Source organism: Pinus tabuliformis, chromosome 9 (assembly GCF_031772625.1).
Source record: "Pinus tabuliformis cultivar Carrire ecotype Pingquan chromosome 9, CPIR1, whole genome shotgun sequence".
In the NCBI taxonomy this organism is placed as follows: domain Eukaryota; kingdom Viridiplantae; phylum Streptophyta; class Pinopsida; order Pinales; family Pinaceae; genus Pinus; species Pinus tabuliformis.
Genome location: NC_142307.1, coordinates 1,615,608,131 through 1,615,628,817, shown reverse-complemented (window position 1 = coordinate 1,615,628,817; position 20,687 = coordinate 1,615,608,131). Strand labels below are relative to the sequence as shown.

Below are 20,687 nucleotides of genomic sequence, written 5' to 3'. Positions count from 1 at the left end.
TTTTGGAAATCTGATATCTTTGCATTTGAAGTCTAATATAAGTATTCGACAGTTCTAAAAGGTCACCTAAAGTGGCTCTAAATCATAATAATTTATTTCTAGCCTTAGTGGCCTTGTTTCTCTTATGTTGGATCATTTGCATAGTGTCGATCTAGTGGGTACAAGATCTCTCAGTGCATTTCATCATTAGCATAGTTTTGTTCTTGTTTCCATTTGCATCTCAAGATTGCATCTAAGTGCTCTCTAGTATCTGAGCAATATTAAAGAAATTGTGCTCAATTATTATTTTCTAAAGAAGAATCCAATTGCATATCTTGTTGTGAAGCTTGAATAATTGTTAATACTCTAAAGTGCTCTTGATATTAGTATTTTCTCGAAATAGTGCATTGTGGTAAATTGCTAAAGTGATACAATATTGTTCTTGCTTCTTATTGTGATCTTTTAAAGAACATTTAGATTGCTAATTGATAAAATCACTTTATGCATCTTTCGAGCATTTCTCATTGTCTCACTTGGTTTCTAATTTTCACATTGAATCAGTGCTTCTTGCTTTTCATTGTCATTATTTTAGAGCACTGGTATTGTTAAGTCATTGAAATTGGATAATCTATTGGAAGTTGCTTTTCTCACTGTTTCATTGAATAAATTAGTTTTGATGCACTTTAATTAGCAAATCAAGTGGTCCATTGGCACATTTGCTTTAGTGAGATTTGTTCTTGCAATTGCTCTTCAAGTACTTCTTTTATGCTATCGACTTCATTGGATCTTAAGTAATTTAACTTTAAGTACTTAAAAGCCATCTAACAATCTCACTTAAAGCTATCACTCATATGTTGCATATCATTCTAGAATTAGAATTGCATCTATAAAACGTGCCTCCAAGCATAAGCTTGGTTGATAGAAAGATAGGACCCCCCTTTCTCTTGCCTCGCGATGCTTGATCCTTGCACTAAGGTTATAACAAGTTACCTTGCAATTCTCTTGTGTACATCCCTTGTAGGAATGGAGGCACTTGGGTCAATACAGATCCAACTTTCTATTCATTTGTGGATCTGGGTGGTCCGGGAGTGCCGGTGGTTATCCACCAAAAAGGGAGAATTCAATGACCATTTGTTCACCGGAACCAAAAGTAAAGGAAGTGTGAGGCCATAGCCTCCTCTTGTGGGCATCTTTCTACAACCTTCTTGTGAGACTTGCTTCAAGACGACTAAATTGAGGGTTATCATCTAGAGTAGGCATCCTAATTAAAATTAACCAAGAGCTTGCATCTCACTTTGTTTGTAGGTGTTGCATCTCATATAGGATAGTTTCTCATCCTAGCAACAACTGTTCATCCTTTAACTTGGTATCTTAAATCACATTGTGCAAGTAATTTCAAATTTGACTCCTAAGGCATTGGTCTCCAATTGATAATTTCAATAAATCTAATCAAGTTGTGTTAAATAATTAAACTTGCCAAATTATCCTTAACCAAGTTGCTAGGCCATTCAATTGTGTCTCCCGAACTCATCATCTCATTCTTAGGGTCTACCTCATTGTCGAGATCAGAGTGACAACCCGTGCCTTGAGCGTTGTCGCAATCTCGTGTACAATTTGAGTGACAACACCTGCCATTGGTGAAAATCCATAAAGAGCATGGGTTAGTCGCTGCGGTGACAGTGGGCCACATGGTCTAGTGCTTGCCTTTAAGGGTACCCCTCTACAAAGCCTGCTAGATTTGCGGCAACATGGTCTTTGTGGATTGTTGATCCTTATGTATTATTTTGTAGCTGGTAAACTTATAATGGTAAAGATCCTATAATAGAAGGATGGCTTAGTAGCTGGTAAACTTATGATGGTAAAGATCCTATAATAGAAGGATGGCTTGATAGTTGGGTTCTTTTGTTATTGGGCACCCAAATATTTGCCATATTCTTGTTTTCATCATTCATTAATTTATTTGGTGGAATCAACTAGGAAGCATGAACGATAAAGCTAGATGAATCAGAGATAGAATTCAGCATTCTTTATCTTCCAATGCCAAAAGGATGCCTATAACAACATTCGATACATAGGCAGAAGCGTCGAGTGTTACTTGCAACATAGAAGGCCAACTGAGGGAATTGACCCTTAGACCTTCTGCATGAAGCTTAAATCACTCAATCACCTGAGCTAGCCCATCAATATTGGTTTTTATATTTTTATTTTTATAGACACACACATACACAGAGAGACATGATGTAATGTGAGTATTTTTTATGCAAATATATATATATATATTAGCTTGTGTTAAAATTAGCAACTAGGGCCAAATTGCACCTTGGGACAACTCATTTGATGGAGATGATGATTGCATTAAATTCCTCTTTTCGAGAGTACCAAAATTGATATAAAGATCATCTAATTTGGACAAGCAGAAGTGTCTTTTTGAATTTATGACAATATATGTGCAAATTGTTCAGGTCGGCAGCATCATCATGTAGGGTCATGAAGCCCAATGGATGTGTCACTTCACCCTCAACGGCTTGTATAAATACAAGTGACCTCTCGCCTCATTTGGCATCATCATCTCTCACACATTCTTCTCTCTCCATCTCTCATTGGTTCGTACAACTATTGGGCATTTTCTCTCTCTCAAGGACTCTTTGACCAGTTTTGACTGTGATTTTGGATTGTTTTTGTTTCTCTAGGCCACATTGCTGGGCACAGGAATTGAGAAAATCTGGGCACTTTGACCAGCATTGCTGAAACTTTGACTGCAGAAAATTACAGCAGACTTTCTCTTTCCTTTGACTGAATTTGACTGGACTCTGAAGGATTGTTTTGGGCTGACTTTGACCAGCAGGGAAGGCTGAATTTGACTGTGTTTGACCGAGCTTCAAGTGGACTGTTTGACTGCTGCGTTGACCATTTTTGACTTTCTGGTTAGGGCTGAGTTTGACTGCAGATTTGACAGGGCTGTTTTAACTTTGGTTTGGCAAGTCAATTTTGACTTTTGTACTCTCTCTCTGTGCTGAACATTTAATATAATAATAAGAAGAATTGATCAAAGGGTTTTCCCCACATTGGGGTTTTTCCCTGGCATCCGCCAAATATGGTGTACTCTTGTCTTGGCTTGTCTTCTGCATTTTACTGTGTTCTATCTACAGTTACTATCAATGTGATTTATGGTAAATGTGATTGCTATCGGAATCTAATTTGGAAATTGTCATTGTGCTGCTTAAATCCCCGGGAAACTCCTGGGCACTTCCCCTCATTCAGAGGATGGTACCTAGAGTAAAGCAGACGGTGTAGACTTAGCACACCTGATTGTGTGGGAATTGAACTAGGGACTTAGACAGGTTGCTGGATTACTGATAATGTACTGACAACAATGGCACCAACTGATTGAGCTAACCCTTGGAAAATCTTGCGGGATCCTTGTTCTTCCCGAGTATCTGGATTCTGGATGGAGGGAGGCTCAACTGCCAGCCACAATAGTGGCTGGTAAGCCTTAGGTACTGTGTTTTTTTACATAAGCTGTATTCAGATGTATCAAATCTAAATGGTTGAATGCTATTTGAAATTTTTATGTTTCACTGTGTGTGTGTGTGCAATCTTTTCATATTTATGCCATTTCCCAGCTGTGTCATACAGAAAACTTCGTTTTGAATATTGGCCTTGTCTGTGTCGTATGTCCTATCTGTATTAATGCATCTGAGCTTATTTCATTTATTGTCATTGGAAGCTTATGCTAGCAAGTTAATGCACATTCTATGCTACCAGTCGACATAATAAAGGCATGGATAGCTAGATTACAATCCTTTGGAAGTCCTGATCCATATAGTGGTGATAATTTCTTTGAGGAGTTTGCATTTTTTTCCCTCTGCCAACAAGCATGATGATAGATCCCATTCTCAGGAAAGTGGGAAGAGCAAATATAGAAAGTTAATTGGACAGTGTTCAATATCACATACCATGATAGCAGTTCAATTGAAGCTATATCTGCTGGAATTGACTGACTATGTTCGGCCTACTCTGCACTGAATGTGAAGCTCCAGCTTTCAAGCCCAATCAATCAATCAACATGAGTGCACAGCTTGAAATACCCTATGAAATATAGTAGGAACTAGCTTTTCACCAACTAGAATATTCCTATAAACAGTTTGATTAATAGGGAAAAAAAGCAAGTTGCAAAAAATGAGGTGAGTCGACATGTTCCAAATCCGAATAAAATCACGAACTTCAAGCTGCTGAAATGGTAAGAGAAAATCCCCTATATATGCTTGTATTTTGAATTTGGTCAAAGCTGGTGTTTTGAGAATGATTTATTGTCATATGATATATCACAAGGGACTGAGCACCACCTGTTGTTCATCCTTGTAGTTTGCATTATGTTGTGGGTGGCATTTATCATTTGTTCTGACCGCTCTGAGCTCCATATGAAATGCTTGCCTGACTGGCTGACTAATAGAAGATCTACGTTCCTCAAGATATAATTTTCTGGTTGGACATATCAGTTGAGGATGAAGCAAACTCTAATGCATATGCTTTGGATTTAGCAGACAGATCCCTTTAATAGTCTTCTGGTTAGCTTTCTTTATAAAGGTGTTGGTAAACTTTTGTTGCATTTTTATGGGGGAGAGATAAATAGATTTGGAGACAAAATGAATTATTTCCTTTCACATGAACTTATCAGGCCCTGGAGTGCCAGTCAAAATGTATATTTGTCATTTATCTACCCTGTTTTAGTTGCCATCTAACCATGGAGTTTTTAATTTAAAAAACCATTTGGTGGGAATAATACGGTGGAACTTTATCCTATCTAAGGAGTTATTCTTGTATATATCTATGGATTTGATTGCTTCAGGCTATATTTCTTCTGATCTAATGAATTGTTTCCTTTCTTATGAGCTTATCAGGGTGCTAGTCAAAATGTATATTTGTCATTTATCTACCCCGTTTTAGTTGCCATTTAACCATGGAGTTTTTAATTTAAAAGATCATTTGGTGGGAATTATATGGTGGAACTTTATCCTAGCTAAGGAGTTATTCTTGTATATATCTATGGATTTGATTGCTTCAGGCTATATTTCTTCTGATCTAATGGCATTGTAATTCCTGTCCAAATGGAAACTAATTCTGTCTCCAGTTTAATTTGCAGCAAATTGATCGTGGCAATCATATTTTGGTCCTTATGAATTCCTAAAAGTTCTAAAGATTTATATTTGTCTCTGTGCAGAGGATGGCATTTACCTATCATATGCTGATTTTCATCCTTATACAATGCAAGATTTGGCATGCACTAAGGAACTAAACCAATGGTTTGTGAAGCAGTTTGATGTGGTAGGTCTTTCTTTTGGATTTCTTATGCTTTATTTCTTTTTTCTGATAATGAACCAGAGTTCTCTTTGAGGAGATTGTTGTTTTCATTCTAAATAACTTAATTTTCACATTACTGTCCTTCATATCCTGATTTGTGTTAGAATTTATTGCATGCACCTTCTTTTACATACCCCCCTTGATGAATATTCTCAAAATCTTTATCTGTATTTTAACACTGGCCTGGGATACTAGGGGCCATCCCGCCTTGTTGCAGAGGAGGGTAAATCAAAGTGTTCGTGGGTGAGCCTTGATGATGTTACAAATTGCTTCATTCGAGGTATTTCTTTTGTTTCATCATATCATTTCTGTAAACTTGAGTGATGGCCCAGAGATTTTCTTTTTTCCAATTCAGTAGATCTTTTTGTTGATTTATTAACAAAGATGGTCGGAATGAGAAGGTTCATTCTCAGAATGAAATTGAAGAAAATCTAGAGTGTACATGTATTCATCCATAGGAATCCACATGTCATGATCAATTGGAATTTCTATTTATCTGAACTATTCATTTGCTGATAATATCCACATTCTTGACAAACACATTTATTCTCTCTCAAGAATCTGATATAGAGGAAGCTCTGGCAATTATCGCATTGAACCCGTAACCTATTAATTTTAACAGTATAACGAGGACCGTTCACGAGAGTTTTAAGCGAAAAAAAATAATTTGTCCAAATACATTGAATATTGTTGCCATAATCTTGTTTCTACTTTCAAGTTGATTGAATTGTTGTTGGTTTGGAAGATATTGTCTAGTTGTAACAACATTCAATTCATTTGGATGTGAGAACTATCTTTGAAATATTATAGAAATATTGATGAAAGATTGTAGAATTCCATGATGATCAGCACTGACACGTTTTTCCACCACATTGATTATATTGGCTTCGAACAAAGTTGTTGCAGTGTTGTTATAAACTGTGAATTTTTCTGCCTTGTGCTACCTCATAGAGACTTGGTTCAGCAGGCCACACAGAGTCTTGTCTCCACATAAATTTCTCGTTGAATGATTTGAGTAATTATTTGAATACCTCCAACTATTACCCTCTAGAAAACCTGATCTGTAAACTGCTGTGGATATTCTACTGGAAGAGTTCATGGCAACAGATTTTATAATATTCCAAAATCTTAGATTATGCATATTTATTTCCTTAGATTGCAGATTAATTAATTACTAGGTTTGGCTGAATTTATAAAACAACTGAAACAAGGAAATGGAAGGAATAGGTGCATAAAAACACCATCCACAGAAATGAAGGCAAGATTCTCCCTGGGAAACCCAATATGGTCGAAAATCCAGGTAGAAGGTGAGCCCTATCCTCTTCATTCTTTGCTTCAGTTATAAAAATGCACATAGAAGGGAATCAGCACTCTTATGGACCTACCTTTGACACTGGCTTGAATAACTGCCACAAAATCCTCCTTTGTTATGCTCTGAAAATACCGCACCCAAATGTTTTGCTCAATTATGGAAAAGGTACACTGGAAAAGAATGGAACCCCTTATCTAAGCGGCTCAGTATTTAACATAGCTCGATAGGCATCTAGGGTTAGGGGCTTGACTTCCTTAGCCCTTAGTGTGATAAGGCTTTGGACCTTCTAGAATCTTCTTGAAAGTCCTCACATGGCTAGCCCCACATGTGTGAGTAATGGGGGCTGATGTGGCATCCACTCGTACCATGGCGGTCCACTAGGTACGTTAACTTGCAGGAGGCATAACTTCCACACATGAGCTCCGATTGTGGTGATCTTTGGATAGAGCGAAAGGTCTCAAAATGTTGATCAATGTTGAGGGTGTGTGCACAAGTTCTAGACCTTGCAACCCCACAAAACATCGTTTGATGCCTCAAAATGACTCCACAAGGTTTTAGACCCCAATTTTCGAAATTGGGACTTGCCACTAAAATTGGGCCTGTTACCCACCCAAGTGGGCGACCCCAATAGAAAATCTTTGTCTTGTTTAGCTTGCTAGTGAGCAACCCTATGATGATCTATAGATAACTATCTCTCAAAGCCTTCCAACCATGCTTTGATTAGTGCTTTTGACATTTAGCTTACTTCTTGAAGGAAGGTGTGTCATCTATCATAAGGTACTTTAGCCATTTTTGTAATCGTGTGCTTTCATTTAATGATAAGGGTATTCTAGTATAGATCACTAGTTGAGTTGGATGATTGACTACTCTTGATTGTATTCTTGTTCCCACACTTCACCTTGATGGTTATCCCTTGCTCCTACTCTGGTGTGACCTTCCTTGAGGCCTTTCTTTCCACTATTTAGGACAAGAACAAATAGGAGGAATTGATTGACAAAGTGTGTCCATGATAATCCATACTGCCATTTTCCACTTACCCCTTATTATCCGTCTCCATTCTTTGGGTTGAATGTTACTATCACTAGTATTGGCTCCCATTTTTCCTCTTCTTTGAGCGAGGGCCCAAAAACCATTTCCTTAAGAGGTTGTTGTAGCTGAAAGAAAACTAAAAGCCTATATACCACACTATAAGAAAATGATAAAAGGAAAAAGGTGGTTGGCATAATATTGTAGTGTGTGAACAAAAGCCTAGCGTGAGCTCTATTCCCTCATTAGCCCTCACCCAGTTCGTGGCATATCATGATATATCTAAATAAAAGGAACTTTGGATGTGCCAACCTCGATTGAGGCTTGTAACCCAAGATATGCTATGCAAACAAAATAAAAACATTAAAGTAAAAGGTGCATTAGAGGGGTGGTAAAAATAGGTTGAGGAAAGGGGTAACTCTGGCCTCATGATTGCTCCCTCTTCATATTATTCATTCAAGATGTTGAAACTCCATAAATTGGTACCAAGGTCATGATGATATTCTATGAAGTTGTCCCATTCCATGACCACTTTTGATATGGACATATTGATTGATGGAAATAAATGTTCCTCTTGTTAGGGATGGAAGGACCTAATAGGGCCTTTGGATAACCCTCCCATATCTAAGTGTGGTAAGTTGTTTACAAATCATTCGCTAGAAAGACATTTGAAGACAATGCTTGTGTGAGGTACTTTTGTGCCTTTTGCAATAAATATGGTCCAGGGTGATACTTTTATGATTATTTTATCTATGACGATGATCTCAATTGATTTTAGAGTATGTTTCAGATGTTGCTTCCTAGTTACACTTGTTGATCCCTTGAGGGATCACTGAGACTTCTCCAATACCTTGATGAGGATGTCTAGCCTAGAGTGATGACACTTCTATACCCTGTTGCCACAACATTGATCGCCTTGAGATGAACGTTGACCTTTGGGATGGATCTAGCAGATATGTTTGTAACTTTCTCCCTCTTTGGAAACTGAAACACTGCATAAAGAAGTTACGACATTGCCAAGATTGATGATGTACCCCGTTAAGCCCAAGATGCCCCTAGGTTGATCTTGCACCTACTTGATGGACGTTGCCTTGTTCCTTGACCCTCTTGATGATGAGGATGATTTATGATCCCTTTGGAGGGATGGTTCTCCTTCTTGATGATGACATCTTGCTCTAGGGTTAGGATGTCACCATTGCATTGCCTAGAGTGATGACGTGGGACTTGTTGATGATGATGTGTGGTTGAAGGGAGTTTTGACTTGGAGATGTACCTTTGATGTTTGAAGGATGGCTTGGAGTGAGGAGCACTCTTAGACCCATCCTTGGCACCTTTCTTGAGGAGGATTTTCATTTTTGGACGATGATATCATGCTTAGAGGACCTTTTACTCACACATGTGGGTTGAAAGGAGGCTTTTTGTTATGTTTTTACATTGAGATAGCTTTGCTCTGGGTTGGTTTGTGATCTTTGGTACTTGTAAACACTTTTTAGGGCTTTAGTGTAAATTAAGACTATTTTGACTTGGTTTCCCTCATATAAATATAGTGGAGTTACTGTAGCCTTGTACCATTGTCACACACACTCATTTTTCTCTCTTAAGGTGTGTGCACTAGTTTCCTCTCTCTTGGACACAATGGATTACTGGGAAGCGAATTGCATTGATAGACTTTTTTTGGATTGACGAAGTTATGCTTTGGTGAATGGTGCTAATTTTTTGTGAGTAATTTTCTTCCATCTTGCTAATAATGTAGAATTAAGGTTTTTATGAAGTCTTCATGATATGTTGTATCTTTATTGGCTCTAAATTATCCATATGCAAGATTTGTTACCAAGTATACATCAAGGAAACTTAGAATACCATTCCTTCACATTAAGTCTCCTTTTTGTGAAAGTCGCTTGGGTTATATTCAAAGGTTCTACTCTCTCTCTCTCCAACCAAGGTCTTACACCTTTTACCTCATCCTTTTGACTCCACATACACAATTGATTGAAGTCACTAGTCATTGTGTCAGTTGTCTCTAAAAATTAACATTTTTTTATTTTTATGGTAAACTAGGGTTAAGGTTTTGCAAAGTGTATTAAATAGCATAAAAGATGACTTGTTCATTACTGGGGCAGAGAGACTGATTAGGGGTTGCAAGGAGGATCTTGCTATGGAGTTCGAGATGAAGGACATTGGGCTGATGCATTGCTTTTTGGGGCTTGAGGTGTGGCAGGAGGAGGGGCATACCTTTCTGGGGCAGGGACAATATGCTGTGGATGCGTTGAGCAAATTCACATGGCAAACTATAGACCCATGTCTACACCTATGATCACCAACTGGAAGAAGCTTCGTGCTTCAGATTCTAGTTTGGTGGATCCCACATTGTATAGGCAGCGTATTGGGTCCTTGATGTATCTGGTCAACACTAGGCTAGATATATGATTTGCAGTGAACACACTTAGCCAGTTCATGGTTGAGTCCAGGAGGGTGCACTGGGCGTTGCAAAGCACATTCTTCGCTATGTGCAGGGGACTGTTGATTATGGTCTGGACTATAGGCGGGGAGATGGAGTGAGGTTGGTAGGTTACACAAATTCAAATTGGGCAGGGTGTGCTTCTGACAAGAAAAACACTTCAGGTTGTTGCTTCAGATTGGGTTTGGCAGTGGTGTCGTGGTCCAGTTGAAAGCAAAAGTCAGTTGCTTTGAGCTTTTCTAACGCTGAGTATATGGCTGCTAGCCATGCTAGTTGTGAGGCCATTTGGCTTCGCAAGTTGTTGTATGGCCTATTTGATCAGGAGTTGAGAATGACGGTTATTCACTATGATAATCAGAGTTGCATTAAACTCACAGAGAATCCAATGTTTCATGATAGGTCAAAACACATTGACATCAGATATCATTTCATCAGGGACTATGTTTAGAAGGCGGTAGTGAAGCTAGAGTATATATCGATAGATGAGCAGGTGGTTAATGTTCTCACGAAGTCCTTGCCAAGACGCAAGCATGTCCATTTCAGGGACAACATGGGTGTGGTGAGAAACACATTCCTCGGTAAGAGGGAGTGTTGATTTTTAATGTACATTGGACAAGTGGTTTCCCATGGGGTTAGTCTCTACCTAGGGAAAAGTGTCCAAAATAATTCTTTTCCGAAGTGTGACTTTATAAAGTGAAAGTGACTTTATAAGTGGTAAAGTCAATGTTAAATTATAAAGTGAAAAGTGACTTTAGACATAAAGTACAATGTGGGTACTTTATTTAATGGGTGAGTTAAAAAATAGAAACTGTGTTAAAATTGGCAACTAGGGCCAAAATCCATGTGGGCCATCTTATTTATGGCAGCGAATATTTTTCTTGGATCCCTCTCATCGAGAGGTGTAGGATTGATCTAAATATCATCCGGTTCTGATAAGTATTCATGGAGTTATGAATTTATTTGTGTTATAAGATAATTCGTCAAGGTCTGCCAACAACCAAATAAACCCCACATGTGCTCAAAGTTTTAGTATAAAAGGAGATGACTTAAGAGTCATTTCACAGTCACTTCACTCTTGATTTCTCTCCACTTGTTCTGGGTTTTAGTGGAAGAGATATTTAAGAGAGGAAGCCCTAAAACGCAGAAGGTAAGGAGCCCTAGTATGAAGCCCTAGACGCAGTCAAGAAGGAAGGCTAAACGTTGCCCCATATGTTGGTCTCTACAAGCCCTAAGGAGGATGCCCTAACGTAGTCCTAAGGAGGATGATCTAGCAGCAATTCAAAGGAGGAGACCCTACTTTTATACGTTGCCTAAAGGAGCCTAGCTGCAGTGCTAGGATGGAGAAATAACACGATGGAGGAGGCCTTACTCATCGCCTTTATACGCAGATCTAATCTGCCCTAACCACAGGTCTGCCCAGCCCTAACCTAGCTGTCTAAACCCTAGCCGCAATCAGATTAAGAAGGTCGAGGAGATTCTAGACAACGTGATGTGGAGGAGATTAAGGAGGCCGAGCAGTGGATGTTTCGAGGACTGTTCTCTCTTGTAACAGGCCGAGTAAAGGGACCCTCCTATTGTGACTAGGCCACAACTAAGGCAACATTCCAACGAGGGTTTGAAGGGCTGTCTTAAGGTCATTTCAGGTAATCGAATTATTGGAAGGAGGGTCGTGAAGCTTTGCTAGAGGCCCGAGGTAAGGTAAGACTGTTTCGGAAGGCTGTTAGTGTGCAACAGAGGTTTGTGGTAGGCCACAGGCCTAGCCACTCCAAAACAGGCCATCGTGGAAGTGTTAGGGTTTTCCATATGCTCAGAACAATAGCATGAGAAGGCAACCATCTACGTTGACTAGGCCGCAGTTGTTTAAGGTATGTTTTGGGGCATGATTGTTGGATTGTTGTAGGTTACAATGGGACAATATCAAGCATGGTGCTGCAAACACAAATGGGACAACAAGCAATCATAGGAGCAACAATTAACAATGGGACAACAATATGGCAAACATGGAATGGCAATGTCACTAACAGTGGGACAACAAGCTATGACATAGTACAACAATGGAGCGATGGGACAACAACAATGGCATTGTGCAATGATGGCACAATGGGACAACAACAACAACAAGGTGTAGCAAATGCAATCATGGTGCAACAATATGAGCAGTGACAACATTGTGATAAGGGACAACATGATGTGAAATGCTACAACACAATGATGGGTATCATGACAATGTGAAGTGTAGCATGTTGTGTGCAACACTTGAAAGTATAGTACAATGATATTAAATGCTACAATGAGATGCAGCATGATGGGCACAGGATGATGCAGCATTGGTAAGTGTAGCAAGATGATAAGGTGCAACAAGATGTTGCAGTACCGGAAGGTGCAACACGATGCAACACGGTGAGGTGCAGCATGATGACGAGGTGCAACACAATGATAGGTGATGGAGTCACCTTGGAGAATCAGTTGAAGCAATATGTCTTCAACTGAGCTCAACGAACTCATGTATCATCTTCTTAAAGATGATCTATGCTATTATAAGTCAATGTGTTGACTTCTGTTGTATATGTACTATCTCTCTCTCTCTTTGCTGAACTATTGAAGAACATATAAGAAGAATTGATCAAGGGTTTCCCCACATTGGGGTTTGTCCTTGGCTAGCGCCACATCTTGTGTCCCCTTGTCTTGGCTTGTCTTCTACGATCTATGTTTATGTTCTATCTGCAATTTACTTTAACGCTAATGTGATTGCTAATCTGGAAAATATATTGAGCTAACTATGTGTTGTGGCCACAACCACCACCCTATCAAAACTTGCCTTGGCAACAATTTTGAATGGGTCCCCTAAAAGTTGGTCTCCTACTTCTCCGAATGATCTGTTTAGTCCCAGAGAGTTCAACTCATTACCGAGCCAAGTCTCCAATCCTTAATGGTCAAGACCCCCCTTTTACCTAACCCCTGTTGCACGGTCCTCTCATCACCCTTCTTAACCTTCCATTCATTTCCTCTATCGGGACCTTTTCAACTCAAAGGAAAACCTCCTATCGCACCTTACTCCTTTATATAACCATTTACAAAGGAAATCCTTCATAAATATGCATAAATCACCCCTTTTTGCTTACCACAATCAACATTAAAACACATCGAACACATGGCTTCCGGACCCAACAGTTTCATTAACCGAAATGCATGTATTTCGGGTTTGGAGCCCCATCGCTTATAGCTATCGGCCATGCCCAGGGCTTATATATATAGCGTGCTATTATATGCCGGACCCAATGGTTTTATTAACCGCGATATATATATATATATATATATATATATATATATATATATATATATATATATATATATCGGGTCCGGAGCTCATCGCAATATCACAATCGGCCTAATCCAAAGCTTTTATATCAGGCGCACCACTGTTTACTGGACTCGCCAAATATTATGAACTGGAGTGTAGCATTTCGAGTCCTGGCCGTAATTTCCATATATTCTTATGTTTTCGAAAAACATTAAAGTTGGGGCTTTTCAAAGGGAAATCATATATTGCGGACCGGCCAGGGCTATTAAGTGCCATTTACATATATTTCGGGTTTGCCTACTTAGATCCTCCACCGTTGATCTACCCCTCGTGGATCCAACGGTCCACACAGATTTCGAACGAGCTATTTGCTCGAGGAATACTCACCCGAAAAGTGGTATCCTCTTTCCTCTAGCTACCACGTGTTGTTTGAAGAATGGAATCGGGGCCATCCTCGCAATACCGGTTACTACTTATGACCCCTTCTGAAATACCATCCGGCTCTGTGTTTTGCGGTGATTTTCAATATAAATCGAGTTTTGCTTGCAAGACTTAATCTATGAATAAATTTAAAAAATCAGGGGCCGATTCTTTCACGTTTGATGTAATAGATGTTCAATAGAGGCAAGACTTATGTTTTAAAGCATTTCTGTTGTATTTTTATAAGCATGATTGGTGTCTATTGTTTTTGCAGGCAAGGAGTAACGGATGCATAAGCGGATCTGGAGAACCCTTATATGCGGATGTGTTCTGTTGAAAGAGCCGACCTTTGGCATTCTTAGTCGGTTTCCAGGTGTTGCTTACGTATTCCAAAAGCGAAACTGCCCTAGATCTCATCATGAAGAGATGACACACAGTCATCCTCTTCTAATCAACACCTACTCATTTCCCCAGGAAATGAAGCATTCCAGTGACTGGAGACTCCTTCTACATGTCAACAGGGACACTGATGGCTCTACCTCTGTGTATTCTGATCGGTATATTGAAAAGAACAGGGGAAGATGAAAGGTCAGGGGGCCTGAGGCATAAATACTACCTCCAGATAGGAGAGAAGGGGTTTTTGGTTTTGGGAAGAACAACTTTGATTATTGTGAATAAAAAGAGACTGTTTAGCTTAATAAAGAGCCTGTGTTTTAGATTGATTTTGCTCTCTTATCATGTGTTTTGATCAGAATGTTGTAGGTGGTATAAATGCAAATGTATATTTGTTTTGTGCATATTGATGACTTATAGTTCGTGGTTATGCCTGGTTATTTGAATATGATTCAATATCATGGCTAAAAAATGAAAGGTTGCTAACTCAAAACTCTGTTGGACATCAATTGCAAGCTCCTCTTCCATAAATGGAATGTGTATTCCTGTGCGAATGATTGGATTGTAATTAAGTATTAATGCAGCCTTGTTCTTATATGAACCAGTAATTGACTCATTTAGACTTGGAATTCATATATGATGTTTAACCTTCCTTTGTCATGCTCCTGCAGGATAGATTAGGATAGTTAGGACATAGACTAGAGTAGTTAGAAATAACTTAGATAGGAGTTGATACATATAGGTTAGCTGTTTTAATTTTGTTGATTTACTTGAAGCCTTCTTCTTAGAAGCAATCTTTCAACCCATTTAACAGTTTATGGGGTTCTTTAAAACCCGTTGGAACTAGCCATTCCAAACGAAAGCAGGTCTAATTGGGGCTTGCAATCGGGTTAGTTCCCCTTGTTGGTATAGCGAAAGTTCGCCATGTCAACACTATGAAAATTGAAATAAATTGCTCTAAGCATAGAACATACCTAAAATTAACATGGTATCAAAGATGAGGTGAAGAGAAAGCCCAAGCAAGAGTGAAAGAGCAATCACCGAAGACAGTTGGGAAAGGACAGGAACAATGGATTTCTCATCCCTCTTCAAATTCAACAAGGGTGAAATCAAAGCAGAGAATATTATCAGAATGGCGCAGCGGAAGCTTCTGATGGCCTACCTAAAGATTACTTCGACGGGAAGTCCGGATCTAATGGTGGAAGGAAAGGTTGATGCCTTGGGTGTAATAAGTTCGCCTATTATGCGAAGGAGTGTCCGAGGTAGGGACACATAACTTGATGGTGATAACAATCATTCCATGGACATCTTCAATGATCAGAGGAATAACAGGTAATGCAAGTCATCAAGGAAATAACTGATTCTTCAAGAAAACAAGGAACACCAGGTTTGAAGAATCAAATGTTGTTTCTGATAAGATAAAGAAGCGTTATCTTGTATTGGCCCTCTCCTTCAGACTCTTTGGGAATCTGGGTTATTGATTGTAGTGCTTCAAAGCACTTCATCGAATAGAAGGGTGCTCTCTCTAACTTGGTAGAGATGGAAACAATCGTGAGCTTATACTTGGAGTCAATGCCACCTATCCCCGAAAGGGTGTAGGGAATGTTACCCCTAAAGTAAATGAGGGTAACTTGATTCATTTACATAATCTCTTTGATGTACCTGATCGCAAGAAGAACCTGCTGTCCATTTCGGCAATGGAAGTCAAAGGTTTTAGGGTGGCATTCATCGATGGAAAGGTACATGTTTGAAAATGGAATTTTCAAAGATGCTTTTGAGTTAAGGGTTGGTAATTTGTATCAAGTTGCAGGATGGTCCATTGGGGACCACGTCAGTTGACACATCTCTTCTATAGCATCGGAGTTCTACTTATTATGGGGCCTTACCCAATGTGAGTCAGATGGTGACAGGGATGCCTAAATTCAAGAATAGCATGAAGGTACATGTCTGAGATGTACCGAAGGAAAATCTTACAAGGGGACCATTCCCCTCATGTAGCAAGTCCACAGATTTGGAACAACCCGAGGGGTTTGAGATTCATGATTGGAAATCTCATGTATGCAGGTGGAAGAAATCCCTCTATGGCTTGAAGCAAAACACCCCGAGCGTAGTATGAGAGGATTGATAGCTGTTTGATGAAGCTGAGATTCACTAGGAGTGAAGCCTATCCAAACCATTGCTTGAAGGTTGTGGATGATAGACCTCTCATATCGGCACCTTGTAAGGACGACCTCTTTCTAACAAGTGCAGACCCTCTCATTTGTAGAAGAGGGAGTTGGATTCCGGATTTGGAATAGTGAACTGCAAGCCCGTGACTAACTCGATGGAGCTTAACTTTCAGAAGTTATGTGGTAGTGATGCCGGACCAGATTTGGGAAATGGCTCTGAGTTCCATAAACTCATTCGCATTGAGGTTCTTGGTGAATTTCTGTCCAGATATATGTTTTGCAGATAGCATGATGGGCTCATATATGGTTGAGCCTCACTGGATTGGTGCCAAGAATCTTCCGAGATATCTTCAGGGCGCGATCTCTCATGGATTGAGATACACTGCCGGAATTGTGAAGTTGCATGACTATTCGAATGCTGACTAGGCAGGCAGTGTGGAGGATCGCAAGAGCATTTTTGGGTGCTGATTCTCTTTGGGTTTTGCTCGATATCCTGGATGAGAAGGAAGCAGAAGACAATTGCTTTGAGCACCACTGAGACCGAATACATAGCTACGAGTATGACCTCGTGTGAAGCTGCCTGGTTGCAGAAGCTCTTAAGTGAGCTATTTGACACATGATGGATACCAATGTGATCTTCTATGACAACCAGAGGGGCATTCGATTATTGAGGAATCCCATATTCTATGATTGCTTAAGCATATAGACATCAGATACTACCTTATCTGGGATATGGTACATCGATGAGCAAGAAGGCTCCATCGCATTGGGATTGATGTACAAGTTGTAGACATTTTGTCGAAGCCCCAAGGAGAGGTCAAATTTGTGACTTTCTAGAACAACTTGGAGTCGTTGAGAGACCCTCTTATGAGGTTCCTGCATGATGCATGCATTGAGCTCTGGGAGCTACAGGGGGCTTGGGGTACTTCTTGGAGCAACAAGCGACCATAGGGCGACTCACCCTCCCTTAATGGTGTGCTGTGTACATGGTGAATGGCTCAACCTTCCCCGCGGCGACTTAGGGACAGGAGGAGTGGTTCTCTTGTTGAGGAATCCTACCCATGCAGTCTGGGACTCATGGGAAGTACCTCTCATTTGGCCAATAAGTAGGGAAATGGGGTTAGGGACCATAGTAATACTATTGATGGACACATCGTTATATCTATCGTACTCCTTATACTAGGATGACCTCCATTGATCTGGGATCAGTATGAGTGGTTTGAGACACTCTCTTTTGATATTGATATGGGATCAATTGGAACTGACTTTGGGTCAGTAAGAGTGACATAACTCACTCTCTTGGAACTAATTTGGGATCAGTAAGAGTGGTATGACACACTCTCTTCATATGGAACTGACTTCGGGTCAGTAGAGAATGGTATGAGACATTCTCGATCAATTCTTCTTCTTCATGGTTCAACAGAGCAGAGCTCAGCAGAGTAGAGTAGTGCACGGCACTGACGGCAGAGATAGTATAATCTAGTAGATGGATTAGTGGATGGAGTTTTCCCTAGTTGAGAGGGAGTGTTAAAATTGGCAACTAGGGCCAAACTCCATGTGGGCCATCTTATTTATGGTAGCTGATATTTTTCTTGGATCCCTCTCATCGAGAGGGGTAGGATTGATCTAAAGATCATCTGATTCCGATAAGTATGCATGGAGTTATGAATTTATTTGTGTTATAAGACAATTCGTCAAGGTTGGCAACTAGGGCCAAACTCCATGTGGGCTATCTTATTCATGGCAACTGATATTTTTCTTAGATCCCTCTCATCGGGAGGGGTAGTATTGATCTAAAGATCATCCGGTTCCGATAAGTATGCATGGAGTTATGAATTTATTTGTGTTATAAGACAATTCGTCAAGGCCGGCCAAGAACCAAATAAACCCCACATGTGCTCAATGTTTTAGTATAAAAGGAGATGACTTGAGAGTCATTTCACACTCACTTCACTCTTGATTTCTCTCCACTTGTTCTTGGTTTTGGTGGAAGAGAAATCTAAGAGAGGAAGCCCTAAAACGCAGAAGGTAAGGAGCCCTAGTATGAAGCCCTAGATGCAGTCAACAAGGAAGGCTACACGTTGCCCCATACGTTGGTCTCTACAAGCCCTAACACAGTCCTAAGGAGGATGCCCTAACGCAGTCCTAAGGAGGATGATCTAGCAACAATTCAAAGGAGGAGACCCTACTTCTATACGCTGCCTAAAGGAGCCTAGCCGCAGTCCTAGGATGGAGAAATAACACGATGGAGGAGGCCCTACTCACCGCCCTTATACACAGATCTAATCTGCCCTAACCGCAGGTCTGCCCAGCCCTAACCTAGCTGTCTAAAGCCTAGCCGCAATCTGATTAAGAAGGCCGAGGAGATTCTAGACAACGTGATGTGGAGGAGATTAAGGAGGCCGAGCAGTGGATGTTTTGAGGACTGTTCTCTCTTGTAACAGGCCGAGTAAAGGGACCCTCTTGTTGTGACTAGGCCACAACTAAGGAAGCATTCCAGCGAGGGTTTGAAGGGCTGTCGTAAGGTCATTTTAGGTGATCGAATTATTGGAAGGAGGGTCGTGAAGCTTTGCTAGAGGGCCCAGGTAAGGTAAGACTATTTCGGAAGGCTGTTAGTGTGCAGCAGAGGTCTATGGTAGGCCACATGCCTAGCCACTCCAAAACAGGCCAACGTGGAAGTGTTAGGGGTTCCCATATGCTCAGAACAATAACATGAGGAGGCAACCATCGACCTTGATTAGGCCGCAATCATTCAAGGTATGTTTTGGAGCATGATTGTTGGATTGTTGTTGGTTACATTGGGATAGCAACAAACACGGTGCTGCAAACACAAATGGGACAACAAGCTATCATAGGAGCACCAATTAACAATGGGACAACAATATGACAAACATGGAATGGCAATGTCACTAACAGTGGGACAACAAGCTATGACATGGTACAACAATGGAGCAATGGGACAACAGCAATGGCATTGTGCAATGATGGCACAACGAGACAACAACAACAACATGGTGCAGCAAATGCAATCACGGTGCAACAATATGAGCAGTGACAACATTGTGATAAGGGGCTGCATGATGTGAAATGCTACAACACAATGATGGGTATCATGGCAATGTGAAGTGTAGCATGTTGTGTGTAGTACTTGCAAGTATAGTATAGTGATATTAAATGCTACAATGAGATGCAACATGATGGGCATAGTAAGGTACAGGATGATGCAGCACTGGTAAGCATAGCAAGATGATAAGGTACAACAAGATGTTGCAGTGCCGGAAGGTGCAACATGATGCAACACAGTGAGGTGCAGCATGATGACGAGGTGCAACACAATGATAGGTGATGGAGTCACCTTGGAGAATCAGTTGAAGCAACATGTCTTCAACTGGCTCATGTATCATCTTCTTAAAGATGATGTATGCTATTATAAGTCAATGTGTTGACTTCTGTTGTATATGTACTATCTCTCTCTCTCTCTGCTGAACTATTGAGGAACATATAAGAAGAATTGATCAAGGGTTTCCCCACATTGGGGTTTGTCCTTGGCTAGCGTCACATCTTGTGTCCTCTTGTCTTGGCTTGTCTTCTGCCGTCTATGTTTATGTTCTATGTTGAATTTACTTTAATGCTAATGTGATTGCTAATTTGGAAAAGATATTGAGCTAACTATGAAAATTGAAATACATTGCTTTAAGCATAGAACATACCTAAAATTAACAAAGTGAGAATTAAATGCACATTTATTCTCATCTTTTGATCTAAATGAATCTGAGCCATTAGATCTTAGGGTTGCCCAAAACTCATTTAGGGAAACAAAAGGGGGAAAAGAAAAGAGAGACTACATTCATTCTTCATGAGCAGATTGGAGAAAGGAGATTGAGAGCTAGAGAAAAGTTTTGAATGAGAAATTTGTTGCAGCAAGCTAAAGGAGTGATTTCAGGGCAAAACTGGGCATGAAAATCAAGGCATAGAAGACAGTAGAAGGTATAGTATGAACAACATTTAATGTTGTGAGCTGCACGCTGTTCGAGAGAAGTTTTTGAGATTTTTTTTGTTTTTTGTTTTTTTATAAATCTGTACAGTGTATATGAAATCCATACACTGCATTCTGTATCCGTACAGTACATATTTTCAGCTTCAAGTGGGCATGGAAATCAAGGCAAAATGGGCATGATTTTCAAGGAGTTTTGGGCTGAAGAGATAAGTTGTATTTTGCTGTTTTGTTTTGTGTGCAAATATATTTTTCCTGAACTTGAAAGATAAATA

The 20,687-nt window shown here is 40.0% G+C and overlaps 1 protein-coding gene across 5 annotated transcripts in view; it reads left to right on the top strand.

Annotated features, from left to right (window-relative positions):
- LOC149154957 (AUGMIN subunit 3-like) overlaps window positions 1-20,687 on the top strand; it is a 690,355-nt gene that overhangs the window by 147,718 nt on the left and 521,950 nt on the right. For all 5 annotated transcript variants that reach the window (XM_089441741.1, XM_089441744.1, XM_089441743.1 and 2 more), the window contains 2 exons: window positions 5,201-5,304; window positions 5,536-5,620. In XM_089441741.1, coding sequence (XP_089297867.1) covers window positions 5,201-5,304; window positions 5,536-5,620 — 189 coding nt within the window. The remainder of the gene's footprint in view (window positions 1-5,200; window positions 5,305-5,535; window positions 5,621-20,687) is intronic.